The 16,289-nt window shown below is 28.1% G+C and overlaps 1 protein-coding gene across 1 annotated transcript in view; it reads left to right on the forward strand.

Annotated features, from left to right (window-relative positions):
- The first annotated feature begins 1,251 nt into the window (after positions 1 to 1,251).
- The window catches only part of LOC129975867 (rab11 family-interacting protein 1-like), an 88,070-nt gene continuing 73,032 nt past the window's right edge, over positions 1,252 to 16,289 (forward strand). The window contains exon 1 of the mRNA XM_056089122.1: positions 1,252 to 1,498. Within this exon, the coding sequence (XP_055945097.1) occupies positions 1,468 to 1,498 (31 nt within the window). The 5' untranslated portion in view covers positions 1,252 to 1,467. The remainder of the gene's footprint in view (positions 1,499 to 16,289) is intronic.

The following is a 16,289-nucleotide window of genomic DNA, read 5'->3' on the forward strand; positions in this document are numbered from 1 at the left end:
GACTTTCATACTTTGGATTCAATAATAACAGAAAAAATTTAAACATGGTTGTCTCTTAACAGGTAAATGGGTTTGGCGATTATTTTGGCTTGTTAACCAGATTAGGTAGATTGATGTTCTATAATCTCAAAAACTTATCATTTTTCTTTTGTAAGCGAGTATAAAACATATTAATATTTGCTTGAGCTTAATAATTTTATATTGGGACATTGAATTTCTTTTTAGAATTATATTTGAAAATAATAAAAGAACTTAATTTCAGAGCTAATTTTAGCAATAAAGGTAGGAATCAATCAGAAGTTTACCTTGGATACTTTTCTTCATTTATACCACTTTGATTCGATGAAGGCATACTTGTAAACCTATCTGGAAGAAAATGTTTAGAATTATATTTCAATATGGTGAAATCCTTAACATATGAAAATAGTAAAATTTAATAAAAATTTTGATATAATTTGAGCATGTTTTTTCCGTTTTAAACATTAAAGAACTTCTCGGTTAAATCAGCTTTTAAAAAGAAGTATCTTAATACAATGAAGGTTAAAAAAAAAACAACCCTCAAACATTAGTTTTAATATTTTTTTTGAAATGGATACATTATTTAAGTAATATAAATTTATTTAATGTTACTTGTTTTCAAATTGTATCATTTTTTTACATTAATTCCATGAATTGAAAAAATACAATATTTAATCATTTTCAGTGCAATATGATGTTTTAAATTACATAAACACAGCATGCAGTATTTAAATAAAACAATATTGTTATAAAAAGTTTCATAAATGTTTTTAATATTTCGTAAAAACATTTACTTTTAAAAGAACAACTGAACAAAAATTTCACTTTTAGTTTAAAAATTAATGATTTTAAATAACTTACATTTAAAATAGTTCTATGCTTATAGAGAAATATTACTACTCTTCCGAGCTTCTTGAAACAGCATTAATAACAATGCTACTTCTTTCCAAGCGTCGAAGATTTTTTAAAGAAACTAACATAGAAACCATGGCAACCATCCAGATACGGTTACGGCTAGTTTACGAAAGTATGAAATTTCAGAACAAATCTTTACAAAAGTAATTTATATTTTACAATATAAATTTAATGTGCATTATTAACAAAAGTTTCTTCCTGTATCTATACGCACTTAAAAAAATTAATCAAAAGAGCACTGCTTTTTTCTTCTTCTTTTAACAGTTAGTCTTTAGAAACTGGCAACACCCATTCAATGTTTAGTCCAGCTGTGTTTATTTCAGCGATTGGTTTAGTTTGGTCGTTCTTCATTCTAGTCGCAACTGTTGTTATAACTTTATTACAGTTTTGATGTGTGGTTAAAGTGACTGCATAATAAAAACAAAAGGATATTATGTCTTTCTTGAATTGTCTAGAGTATATAGTGTAATAATGTTGAGTCAATTGTGCTAGTCGGTTGAAGCATAGGAATTTTACAGTGAGTGATTAGTAAATATGTGGAGTCCTACTCATGTACAGGTGACAGGTAAGAAAAATTCATTATTGTTATTTATTTTGCTTTACATTTATTTGCATTATTCTATGCGGTGTGTTTTAAAATTACTTTTTACAAAGATGACTTATTGGTTTCTTTGCTGATAATTAGATTAAAATGATTTGCATAAATTAGTTAGAAAAATGAATTCTGCAAAAACAGTTTAAATAGTTTTAAATTTCAGGGTTGAAATTTTATTTTTTGTGTAGTTATAATTAAATGCCTTAATTATTCTTCATTTTTATTTAAAACTATTATCTAATATTATGACATTTTTTTTTTCCGATTATGGTACATCTTGCATTTATACTCTTGTTATACTTTTATTTTATCCATTTTGTCTAAATTAATGTCAAATGTTGTTTAGTTTCCGGATTTCTATTAATAGGGTTTATTTTAACTACAGAATAGTTTCATTTCAACATAAATGGATTGAATATAATTATTCTAACTTGTATAATTGTTTTAAAGTATGTATGTTTTGTTTTGTATATAATTGTTTTTAAGTATGAATTTAAATGTAAAGATTTTAAAATATAATGCTTAAAGACTATTAACTTAACCAAGAGAATGAGATGTTTATGTTATCATTTATATTTTTTTAAAGGAAACCTAGAAATACATTATAATATTTTATTCCTTTTGTTGATTATTGGAAAGTTTTTTGCAATAAATTTGATTAGATATTTGAATCAAAGTTATCACATTATTGTGATTTGGAAAAAAAAAATCTGGGTCAATGAATTAAAAGTTTGAGAACTCAATAAATTATCCATGTGAATGACAAAATTCAGTTATGTTTTATGAAATTGCCTAATACTTCTAATTTTGTGTTTGATTTAAAAAAAAAAATGAAAAACATATTAATTGAAAACAAAATTAAGAAAAGTTAAGATGAACTGATTTTTTATGAGTATATATTTCAACAATCCCTCAGTCAATCAATCATATTAAAACAAATTGTTATCAAAGAATATACGCTATATTATGTGTGGTCCAAAAAAAAAAAAAAAAAAAAATTCTGCTTTGAAATAGTCTGATGTTAATAATTATCTTGTGTTCAATAAATGAAAACTGTTTTCTGTGATATGCTATTTTAAATATATCACTTTATTAAAAATTGTTATGTATGCAGTTTGGTTATCCTTTTCAAATTTTGCATAAATAATTTTTCTAAGATTTTTTTTCTGCAAAGCAAAACTTGTTTAATGTATGATTAAGATAAACTGATTAAATACAAAAATCTAATTTTGGGGATAAATTGATTCTGTTATGTTATGTTCAATAGTACTCAACTATTATTTTGGAGATTTACGCAGGTTTAACTTAATGATCTTTCCATTAGAGTAACATGAACAACAAGAAAATATTATATACTTGTCTAATTTAATTACTTGTATTTCATAACATTTGTATATATATATTGTGATGTCTCTAAATTATAATGGTTTTGTGTTATCAAAACAGATGAATTACAATTTGAAGAATTAAATTTTTGGTAATCAGCAACATATTGCATTTTACTGTAAATTGACTTTTTATTATATGCTACTTTCAAATAAAATTATGCAATAAAGAATAAAATCCCCTCTATAGATTAGGATTCATTATCAAAAACTGTGACAAATTGCTTAAAATTTACTATCCAAAATCAAACTAGTTGTAATATATTGTGCAATTGTTTGCTTAAAATGTATTGATTAATTAATTGTGAGAAAATGCAATGCTATAGTTTTTTTTTATTCCATTTTGTAGGAAAAAATTATATCTTTAATGTAGTTTTAGTGCTAATTAATTGTTATATAAATGCACCAATTTATTATAAAAATTTATTACACTTGTTAGTCTTGTAGCATCTTCTATTCATTAGAATATAGAGTAAAACTATATTATAATGCACCATGTTATGTTCCAAAAATTTATCTTACAGGATCACATTTTTATCTTTAAAGAGCAAGAAAATTATCTTGTTTTACAAAATTCATGAAAAGAAGTTACGGTGGAAGTATATAGGTGTCCTCCTCAATAGTCTTGAGTGCGTTATAGGAAAACTATTAAGTGGTTATATTTTACTTTTCAAAATGAAGAAAATTACTAAGGAGCTAAAGAAAAATGACATGCTTTGAGCAACATATACGATTGATGTGTGCAATGACATTTAAGATCCCTTATATTTTTATTTTTATTATATTTTTGAAAATATAGTAAACTTTTGTTTGTTTGTGTAAATATTTTTATTTTCTTGAAATTATAAGATTAACTGTATTTATTGATAAATAATCAGTTTGATGAACTTATTAAAATTCATATTAAATTTATAAAAATGCAAAACTCATTTCAAAATTAAAAAAAAAAATGTATATTTTAATCTATAGAGAGACATTTTAAAAATGCAGTTTATTCTTGTAATTGCAAGCAAAGTTTCCTTTTGCAGATAAAAAAAAAAGTTTACTATTTTATTATTTGCCGAAGTAACAAGCATTATATACAAATTGGCAGGCTTACTATGATTTAGTACAAATTCTCTATTATGAATTTGGAATATATTAATTTTTACTGCATATCATTTTGATTTACTGCTTTAACTTTTCGAAAAAAAAAATAGATGCAATCCTTGAAAATCCATAATATTTTAATTATTTTCATAAATAATTCAAGTAAAGAAAATCAAAATTTTCTTCAAATCTAACATGCATAAGAACAGTATTCATATTGGGTTTGTGTAAAATTTTATTATAAAGTAAAATTTATAATTTATATTTCATTGAATTCTAAACTGATAACCTGAAATTAGCTTATTGATTTTAAAATTCATAATGAATCAAGTTTTTTATAGGGAGCTTGTAGTTCTTGTGGTGAAAAAATTTTCCTAGCTATGAATACATTGAAAATTTTATGTTGTTCTAAGATGAAAAATTCTTGTGCAAGTGTTGGAAATTTAAGAACATTGGAAGGATATAACTATATCATTTCCCTTTAAAATATTGAGATGAAAATTATTTTTTCATTGGATATTGATAAGCATTTTAAATAATATTAATAATAAAAAACGTTCACATTAATTGTTATTATTCTACTGTATAGAACATAAAGTTACACAGTCTTAGTTTTTTACATTTTAGAGAAATCGTTGATAACATATAAATTTATCAGATACCGTACGATTTGTTTTTGAGAATGTTTAACTACACTCAGCGAATTCTGCATTGCAGCACATGAAAATTTATAAAGCGGAAGATGAGTGTAAATTTAAATAATTATTTAATTATTCATCCCTAAAGCTCAGCAAATATTTTCCAACGGAAGTGACATCACGCATTTATACCGATGTTCGTCCTGTGACATATACACGTGACAGTATATTGCTCAAGGACGAAATAAATTTCTACATAAACTGGTCAATGTGTCGTTGAACAATTGTTACCGAAATAATTGTATTGTTTGATTATATGTGGTATATGTCCAATTTATGATGTGTCGTGTGAATGCTAATTTCTTGCTTTTGGCGTAACTTAAATAAATTGCTAGCGTTATTCTATAGCTTTACCCAGGATAGACTTAAAATCGTATTTTATTCATTGTAATTAATGTTATTGATTCTATTACAGCAATTATATTTCCAGATTTGATTATACAAAATATTTTTAGTCATTTCGTTCCTCATAATCCAACTTTTTATCACCATGATCCGAAATAAAATCGTTTTTGGGTGTTACTGCATCTGACCGGAAATACCGTAGAATATACCGGAAATATAAACCTGTTTCGAGTTCACTTAAATAATGATTTTATCGTATTTTTTTCATTTAATTTTTTTCAAAAAAATTAATTTTAAAAATTGTAAATGTAATAATTAACCTAAAAATGGACTCGATTTCCTTGTCTGTTATTCGTCTTTATGAAGTGATTCTTGTGGCACACAAATATATGCATCTTCTGTTTTATATGTGACTAGCCGCTTTTAGCGACCAGCTTTTTCACTGGGAATATTGGCTTTACTGGCTGTTAAACTATTTATATGGAATGTGTAAAATTTCACTTGATTTGATAAGGTTAAAAAAATTGAATTTAACGGAATTGATATATTACAAGTTTTTGCTTATGTAAATTTAAAAAAAAGTACATAAAATAAAATCGAGAGCCGAAGTCTTATTTCGGAGTTGCAAAACAAACAAAAAAAAAAAAAAAAAACAATTTATTTTAATTTTAACATTAGCGCTCGAATAATTACGTTGACAGAAGTGTGAATTTCATCATTATAATAAAAATATTGTTACAGATTGCCTGCCAAAGTAAATTTAAAAATTATTAAATTCACAGAAAAAATTGTCCGGAATTGATACTGGTACTATTGAAAGGGTGATTATTGAAGACAGTGTTAAAATCATATTTGTGTGATAATATTTTAGGAAGATTCTGATTGCCATATTTTAATTAATTTTTGAATTTCGAAAAATTGTCAGAGACCTTGCTTTTTTCCTTAAATAACATTTGTAGCATCATGATAGATTAAAAATCGCGTATGCTGCGAAACTTGTTGCTGGAAAAATAAATAATAAATAAATTTTCTATAAAAATGAAATTTACATATTTGCATTTAAACCAAGGTAGATTATTATTGTTAAAATTCAATGATTAATATGGGCTTTTTCCTTGGGGGATGGGTGGAGTTTCAGAAAATGGCCAAGTTTTATAAGAACTTTGTTCAAAACTAAAAATGAAAGCCTCGCCTTAAGCTCTTTGCATATCATAAATGGGATTGTGTGCTTTCATTTTACCTCCAGCATCAGTGCGTTTTGGCTATGGGTTGAGTGAAAGTCGTTGTTCTCGGTATATCTGTGCGATACGGCTGTGTTGTTTTTGGGTTAATAATCTCAATCAGTTCGAGCAGGCGCGTGTTGCCGAGTTTGTATCGGAAGCTCATTTCGCCGTGAAATCAGATTTCCCTTTCTCCTGAAGATTTCTCGGATTAAAAGCAAGATTCACAGAAAACCTGCCATCCGTGTTTTCCTACATCACATCAGGTTTCTTGATTTTCAACTCGAACCTTGTTATTCTGTGAGACCATCAGTATTCAGCATATTTCTCACAAGCGTGAAAGTGGATTGCTTCATAATCCACCACTTTTTCAACACATATTTCGAAGAAATATTTTTCTAAATGGGGATTAACCGTTTTTTAATTATTTGTCTATTTTTTAACTTGTCTTTTTTCGTTTTCTTGGAAAACTTTTTTTTACTAAGATATATATCTGAAAAGGATTTTTAATTACTTTGGCAACAATTATGCTAATTTTCTTTGTTCGTCTATTTATAATATATTTTCACGAATTTTGCAGTAATTTTTTTCTTCTGGAGACTGTTTCATAATTCCATTGCCAGATCTCAACAGTTATGGGCAATTTGGGATTGGTGTTGATGGTCTCTTTATAAGATGTAAGACAGTAGATGTTAATTTAATAAATTAAATAAGATGATCTTATTTTTATTGAACTTTTTTGTAATAATAAATAAATCTGAAGCGTACCCGGGTTAACACTTTGGCTGCCGCATGATTCCTTTGTGATTAATTTCCATTGTCTTATTAATTCGCATTTATTATCTAGTTAGATTAGATGAGCCTTTCTCCACTGCAATCCAGATATAGTGAAAAAAAATTTAATTAGGTTGATTATCCGAATTAGTTAGGTAGACCATTTAATTAGATAGATTATTCGAATCTCGGGTTTAAAATATTGCAGCAAACGTGTTAAAAATACGACCAATACACATCAGTTGTATTGTTAGCATCAGTTGTTGAAAATACAGTTAATATATGTCAGCTGACCGTGTTAAAAATGCGATCAATAAAGTCAGTTGAACGTGTTGAAAATACGATCAATACATGTCAATTGAACGCTTTAAAAATACATGTAACGTGAACGTGTTAAAAATATGACCAATACACTGTAAACGATATTCGATGCACTTAAATGTCTGTCGGACCATTTGAATTGAGAGGAAGTTAGCCGAGGCTGGATTTTTCACCTTCCCGCTCATGCTATTTCGATGCTAAGCATTAGTTATCATTTTGGAGTGCCACCACTCCATTGGCGTGGTGTGAAGTGATCGTGAATAAACTTTAATAGGCATTCTTCATCATTAAATCGATGTGTTTGTTTCATATATTTGAATGTGTAGAATCAAGTAATCTAATCGTATTCGGACCAATAGTAGAAACTCACATCACTGGATTCAAAAGATGTATTGAGTTTTTAAAGCAGAAATGACGACCTCCAAGCTTCTTTCAGAATTTCAATCCTGGCAGCTGACTTGTTGGGGAATTAGACAAAATTAAAATAAAAAAGTAGACAAAGAAATTTTGAAGCACTTAAATAGTTAAACATTTAGAAAAAAATAAACTAATAGAAATGTATTAAGATGGATAAATGTTATGTGTACTGCTTTACTATTTTTCCTCCAGGGTAACTAACTCTATGTTGTTTATATTAGTTCGACCTTAATCGGTGAATAATAAAAATTAAGAAAGAAAATCCCCTAAAACTAATCTTTTTTAAAATTAAATCTAGTAAATTGATTTTAATAAATATTATTTATAATAATAAGTAGAAACTAGGACAAAATGGAATATTTAACTGAAATTCGGGACACTTTTCTACTGTAGGCGAAATAATAAAAAATGTAAATGCATGCACTTACTTAATTTGGGATGTTTTTGCTTTTTTTATTGCGGAGGTTTTAGATTTATTATTATTATTTTTAGATTTATTATTATTTAAAACTAATCTCTTCAAGCTTTGAATTATTTTTTAAAGTGAAATTTAGCCTCGAACAATAATTAAATTTGCTTAATTTAATGCTGTCTAATCCAAAACGTCTGGATTCTTTACCTTATTAACTATTACCTCAGTATATCGAATTAGAATGGAACTGTAAATCGTGGTACGAATATCGAACTGCAATCTTTATTCCAACTTAAGAAACGGTCATATTTTCTATTGCATTAATTTTTTTTTTATTTCGTTCAGTATATCGAACAGCTGCTACTAGCAGATTTAACATATGCCCGATTGAAGCGTGTTACGAAACACGAATCGTTTGGTAAAAAGTTTTGAAAACGCAGACTCGTGCAAGAACTTTTTCACGATTGGATAGATGGCTTTGATATGCATTTTGGTACGAAATTCCTCAAATTCTATCTGAGGAATTTCGTTCTATATTTATATATTCGAAGTATTACAAATTTCTACAAATGTGCATCAAGTCTTGGGATTTAATTTTAAATAAATTTTAGTTACTTAATAATACAACGACGAATGAGAATTGTCCAAATTTTATGATTTTTGTTTGAAGTGAAGAATTACAGTTATGTGTGCGCTATTTTTTCTTATTATTTTAAATACCGTCGACTTAATGTGCGTGGCAGCTAAGGACGCATTCCAAACTAATGCGTGTTTGTATGTATTGGTAATAGTCTAATTGGAATTCAAAATTGACTAAACCATGTAATTATATAATTGGTGTCTGAATATTTAGTTTGCATTTGCATTCTATAATTACGTAACATGCGTGCATATTGTATAATTTTATTTTTAAAGGCCATTCTTTTTTTCCCTTAGTTACATATTGTGTTTAGTACTTTAATTTGGCTTGTCAACTTTTTTTTTTGATGTTTTTTCAGTTGAGGAAATGTGATCTTCAAATAGAGTATTCGTGTATTTCAAATGGCAATGAGTTATTGATATATATTAAGGAATGCAACCCAAATATTTTTTTCCCTCTTTCATTTGTTGCTTGGCCGTCTGTAATTTAAATTTGCCCTGAAGCCGTATAAGAAAGCTGCTTTGAATTTTTGCTTCTTTTGCTGCTTCTTTTTTTCTTTTTATTTTCATTCAGATGTTTGCAATTACTTGATTTAATGAGAGAAATAGAGACTATGGATTTACTTATAATTCTGCTGTTTAAGAACTTATGGAAATATTTATAAATTTTAACGTTGATTTTCAAAGAATTTTTCTCGTTTGATGATTAAATTTTTTTAATTGCATTTAATTGCATTGCATTTTAATTGCATTTAATTGATTGTAATTTTATTATTTTTTCTCATATATAAATTAGAACTGTTTTTTTCAATTAAATATTTAAAATAAATGAATTTAAGAAGCTGGGATCATTGAAAGAGTTTCTTTCATTTTTATATAAAAAAGCATCGGTAGATGGAGATAAAAAAAAAAAAACTATTGCTTAATGAAGATCTTTATCCTGAATGATCTTTCCGTCTTTTCTCAAAATTTGTATATTGATCCATTAATATCTTAAAGATATTCTTTCTAATACTAACAAACAGGTTTATAACTTAATTAACCTAAAAAATTAGCTCTATTCTTTTAAATGTCTGATTTCTTTTGCATCTTACTTTCTCGTAATAAATGTATTTAAAAATATTGTAAAGCAATGTATTCAAAATGGAAATTTGATGAATCTGAAATCCTTTTTGTAATATATCTGCTTACATATTAAGTCGAACAAGAGGAAGAGCTAGGCTGGTGAAATGTTGTATCTAGTCTCTGCATTATAAAAATATAGATCTGTCTCTGTCTCAAAGTTTGCATAAAATTCATTTTCGAGAAAGGTTTTTGTTTTTTTAATTAAAATCTGACGTGTTGCATTATAGTTTTGTCTATTTCCATGATAATTATTGATCTCCTTCGAATTTTGTATCCACTTAAAGGGAAGAAATACAATTCTAATTTTTTTTTTCAATACGTGGAATTAAATTAAAAAAAAACTCAACATTGAGAAATTTTACGATGAAATAAAAGAGAGTACAATCCCATATTTTTAAAGAAAAAAATCACAAATTTAATTATCCTAACCATGTTTTTAATATCGTTCCATAATAGGAATAATTCAGCGTTGTTTTCAAATTTGCATTGATGGAATTTGTATTAATTAAGTTAGACTGTAATTTAGTTTCAAAATATTATTTTTGATTGCGACAATTCCCAAAAATAAATATACTAAATTGTTTTTTTTGTTTTTTTCCCAGATAATAATAAAACTAATGATATAAGAAAATCATGAGAGCGGAAAGAAAATGGTAGCTAAACAAGTTTTTTTTTAAAAAGATATTTCGCGATTGCTCATAAACCCAAAGTTGATTTATCTGATTTTTGAAAATAACTTTTAAAGTTTAATTAATTCAAAACCGTAATCGTCCGGAACCGATACGAAAATTCTTAAACAAAAAGATAATGCTGTTGCTGGTTTCGTGAATTTTACAGCAGATGGTTTTATTTCATAAAAAAAAAAAAAAAAAAAAAAAAAAAAAAACCATAGGCACCAACTTGTTGAATTTGTAATTTTTAATGTATTTTGTATGCTAGAAGAACATTATTAAATAAACTAGATGAACTTACAAATGGAAATGCAGTATTTAAAATAAGGGAGGAAAAAAAAAAAAAAGGCTTCCGCATTAGGAGGATTCAAAAGTATTTTGTAAAACAACTTTGAAAATGAAAGATATGTAAACAAATGAAACTAGAAAGATGTTTGTACAGAAAAGGTGGAGATATATGATATTATTGTTTCTTTTAAGGACTCAGAATTTATTGGCATGATATATATATTACGATCACTTTATAGTCCAACAGATGCTTCTTTAATTGATGTAGCGTTGCTTCAATAAAAAGACATAGATAGCTTAAAAGAAAAAGGGAAAAAAAAAACAACCCTCATTATTTCACCATCTTTCAGAAACATATATCTCCTACGAAGAATTTGCTTTTTGAAGCAAAATACGATTTTTGATTGCTTGATAGAACATGAATTCGATAATATTTTAAGCCATGAAAAAAACGTGTTTTTTCATGAAACAAGGCTCTTCTATGAGGGGCATGAAATTGACCATTTGTAAGCAGTTCTCTGCTCAATATCTTGCTCTGTACCTACCAATATTCCGATAACTTCAGTTTAGAGTCAATATTGTTACGAAAAATATCCGATAAGTGTAAGGTAAATGCAATCCAACAAGTTTGTTAATAAAAATTGTTGCTTTACACCATGAATATTCCAGAAAAAGGGGAATATAGGTAATAAAAACGTAGCCAAACAAGCAGACAACACAAAGAACAACATTTGTAAAAACTAACAATACAAGCAGACAGGAAATTACTGTTTAAATGACAGCAATAGTGTTGAGTGATCACTTCTCACTTTGTAAACTCAGTTCCAGTAGAAGAATTATTCCTTGCGCGTATGCCTCATCTTTTTATAGTCTCCCAACGAAACATGACGCAGAAAAATTTGCAGATTTCAGCCAGCATAGAGATAAAGCTATTTTGTTGTTGTTGCGAAATTCAATGCTGAGGTCGTAGTCATTCACTTGGCATCTATGAAGAATCTCTACATAGAGGCTTGTAATTCTCTTTTTCTAACCATTACCATTACTTACATTACCCTTTGTAATTCTCTTTTTCTAACCATTACCATTACTTACATTACCCTTTGTAATTCTCTTTTTCTAACCATAAAGCTAACATAGTAGGGAAGCGGTATCACAGATTCGCTTCAATATTGTATTGGAAATAAATCATTGCGAACAAGATATCCTTCGAAATAGGAATGATGGTAATAGAGAAGAGATGCTTAGTCTGTTATCTTTATTATTGCCTGTATATATTTCAGATTATGTTTTCAAAGTGACCCACATTTTTTTTCTTTTCGGTTTCCATAAATTTATCCCTTTGTTTACTTTGCTTTTGCTAGTGTTTGAGTTTCATATTTATGTAATCTATGTTAGCTATAAATTTTATTTTTGTGTACCGGAAAAGAAAAGAAAAGTTTTCCTATTCGTCCTTGCTGTTCAAACTGCACTTTTCTATCGTTATTCGTTACGAATTATTACGAATTTAAAGCTACTTTGAACATCTGAATCACTTTGTTTATTTATATAGAATGAATCACCACGATTGTTGTCACTTCAAGTGCACTTTCAAAGTCACCATTTGTACAATATTTTACTACTTCACCTAAATGCGATAGCAGCTGTTAAAATTCATGTCAGTGAGCTCTATTTTTTTTATAAGAGTAAATATTAGTATCTCGTGATTACAGTGTATGTTTGACATATGAATATGATTCCGGTCGTTTTTAATAGATGTTGTTACAATATGGCTTCTGTAACTATTTCATCACGCGACCTCATTTCTTGTAGAAAAGTTTTTTGAAATTCATTTGCTATCTGAGCAATTCTATCATTGAAAATCGGAAGGAAATTTATTTAAATATTATTATCTATCAAACTGTAATCGAATCTTTAAATTCTATATAATTTCCTCAAATATTTTTATATATAAATATTGAAAACTCTGAATAAAATTTTTAAAAGTAAGAAAATTCTTTAAGAATGTTTCTGATTCCATGTTCTTTCCTTAGTATTAGGACTTGGTATTGGTATTAAAAATAAGAAAATTCTTTAAGAATGTTTCTGATTCCAATGCTCTTTCCTTGGTATTAGGACCTATTTTTAAAAGTCAACCGTTGGGATACAACTTGTATGTGAATGAATCGGAGAATACTTATTTGTAGGACACCTACAACGAGGTTTTTTTTTTTTTTTATTTTATTTTTTGATAATACATTTGCGGTAGATCTTTAAAACGAAAATTATTTTTGCCTCTTTAAATATGTTTCTAAAATAATAATTAAAAAAAAAGCTACTTCTATAAGACATTTTATTTGTATGTTTGGCCGCAAAGAAAAATGTAGCAGAAACACAGCTTTCGTTAACGGAAAATTACAATGACAACTCTCATTCATTTACGATTTCCAAACGATATTTTTGACAGTTTGAAAACGATTTTGAAACAAATGCCAAAGAACATAGAAAATCAACAAAAATTTTAAGAATTAATTTATGAAGATTTTTTTTTCATGAACAATTAGAGTTAATTACTGATGAGCCACAAAATGGTTTCTCAGTTACAAAAAGTTTTCACGATGTAAGCATTGATTAAAATAATGTAACAATTTTATCGTTGCGTAGTCCAATTCTTAAGAAAGTTTTTTTTTTTTTTTTTTAATCGTCAAGTAGATGACGTAACTATTTCATAAACGTAAGAAAGAAATAAAAGTTTAAATTTTGACAAAATCTTGCCGCCGAAGACAAAATTTCATTCTTAGTGTTGTTATGCCATGAAACAATATTTCTATTCAAATTAAGTTTAGATGTCTATATAGATATTTGCCTCTATAACTTGTGGTATTCAAATTTTGAAAACTAAGATACCAGAGGATTCGTCCAGTGTGAAAAAAAAAAAAAAGTTAGACTACACATGGCGAGAATTAGAATTCCACATTGATATTTTTCAAATTACTAAGAGGGTAATCGAAATTTGCTATGGTAATTGGTTTCATTACAAATTTAATTGCGCCATTTACAAATTGCAGTTACATTCAAGTGTAGCATTTTTTGCTCATTAAATATAGGTAATCATGGAAATATATTTTTCTGTATAATCACAAAGAGATTATTTTTTAACTTATCTTGGCATTTGGAATGAATTGAATACTCATCGTTGGGACCTCATTGGTAGAAATTAAGGGTAGAGTCCTTATGGCCATTAACTGACACTGTCCAAACCTTTCTTTCGGATGTGCATTCCATCTTTAGAGTGGAGGTGAGTAAACCCGAGACCCTTGTTATGTCCTTTAGGTAAGCAAGAAACTGCTTACTTATATGGCAACTTCGTATCCACGAATTCGTGGTGTCCAGTGGGTAGCTTATACTGTTTAAGGAATCTAGAATATAAATCTGGACTACAATTAAGAGGCGAAGCGAAAGAGAAAATTATCCAAATGTGGCAAAGAAGATAGGAGAATATATCCAACGGAAGAAAAACGAAAGAATTTTTCCATAAAGTTTTCACAAAACATATAGAGGGAACTTCTTTATGAATTAGATGTATGTTCTTTGTGATTATATTACTGGCCACGGTGACTTCGACAACACCAAACTAGATTTACTTGGGAAAACAGCTACATACCATATCGGTCAAAGTGAAGGCGCAGTTGAACATATACAAGACTAAGTTCTATGGAAAGATGAAAGACATAATTGGCCTGTAGAATAACAACTAAAAAATGTTCACCTACTAATTCAAAATTTCTGGGAGAAAGACAAAAACATTTTCGCTGAATTGTTGTCCATAGAATTGACCTGATTTGTTTATTATTATTATTTTTGCTGAATTTCTGATTTAATTGATTTATATTTCAAATGATAATTGTGAATGTAAGAAAATAATAAAAATTAAAGGTTTGTTTGCTGAGTAGGTCAAGATTTCGGGAAAAAAGCAAATCTAGCAGTTGTTAGGTTCTTGGTGTATTGGCTAATCTATTGCTTATGATGGCTGTACGTAGGTGCATTTTTCTAAGGGTTTTTGATGTCTAGTCTACTAGTTTCTCTCATGCCTAGGTTTGGCATGCGTCTCATGTGGGATGATACAGTATTGTGCGTTTCCTTCTGGCTTCTGGCTAGGACAGACTTTGAAATGCTATCCTGTATGAAAAAGCATTGATACCAAGATGTGCGGAACATACTGAAATACAAGACAAGTTATTTTATTATGAAATACAAGACAGTCCTTCAAATCACTAATTGTTTCGATAATTGTGGCCCTTCTAGAGAATGGTGAGTTTTTACGATATTATCGAAAATTAGTTTGATGTTCGATTTTTCAAGATTTCCGAACTGTTGCTTTTGCCGAATCTGTTTGTTATTTGACACATGACCGTTTGTTTTCAGGTAGAAAATACTTAATCCCAATCTTCCTTTTACTTTGAAGACAAATGTTTTTATTCAGAGGGGAAAAAAACAAGCAAAGCCTTTTACATTCACAGTAACTGAAAGATTATACAAAGGGTTAAAATATTATTTTTATCGCAGTTATCTTTTGGATTGTTTTAGGTACGTAGCTTAATAGGCCGACAGTGATGACTAAAATTAATCGGGTCGTTGGGAACTTAACTCCCGTCTCGCACTTGTTGAATGGCGACGTCTCAAACTGCTTGAGCTGTAGACAATAGAACCTGGTTTATTTTTTGCGTCAGTCAAGTAACCTTCCTAAAAGGATGGTACAGATTGTTAGCCATCGTTTTTGAAATAGAGCGTAGAGCAGAATCCCTGGGTGCGTGTCCGCTTTGTTTCAACCCACTGACCGAAAGGAAGATCTTGTTGATGATCCGTTCAGACAGGTCAGGAAAGATCTTTTGAAGCCATGATACCATTGAGGAATGGAAGCGTTAAGGCTGAACTTGATTATTTTTTCAGATTTGCTAATTGCTCTTTGAGTTTTACCCACTGATATTTAACTCGTCATATTTCATTCTTGCATAACGAGGATTTGGTAATCGATATTCTATTAAGTTTCTTATGCATGAGTTTTCTGAAATTTTATATGTTCGTCTGTTCTCAATCAGGATACACTATTTTAATATTCTCATTGCTTAATTACTAATTAATGAATCTAATTTAATTTTTATTCCATACTAGTTCATTGTGATATAATAATTACCCCCAAACTTGCATAATTTTAATTTTTGTTTTCTTTTTATCTTGAAGGGCATATGTGAAAAATTTCATCATATCGAACAAATGATATATAACACAATGATATATGATATATAACATATCAGTGTGTTATATATCAATAATATATAACATATCAATGTGTTATATATCAATGATATATAACATAACAATGATATATAACATATCGAAC

This window comes from Argiope bruennichi, chromosome 7, assembly GCF_947563725.1.
Source record: "Argiope bruennichi chromosome 7, qqArgBrue1.1, whole genome shotgun sequence".
NCBI classification, from domain to species: Eukaryota; Metazoa; Arthropoda; class Arachnida; order Araneae; family Araneidae; genus Argiope; species Argiope bruennichi.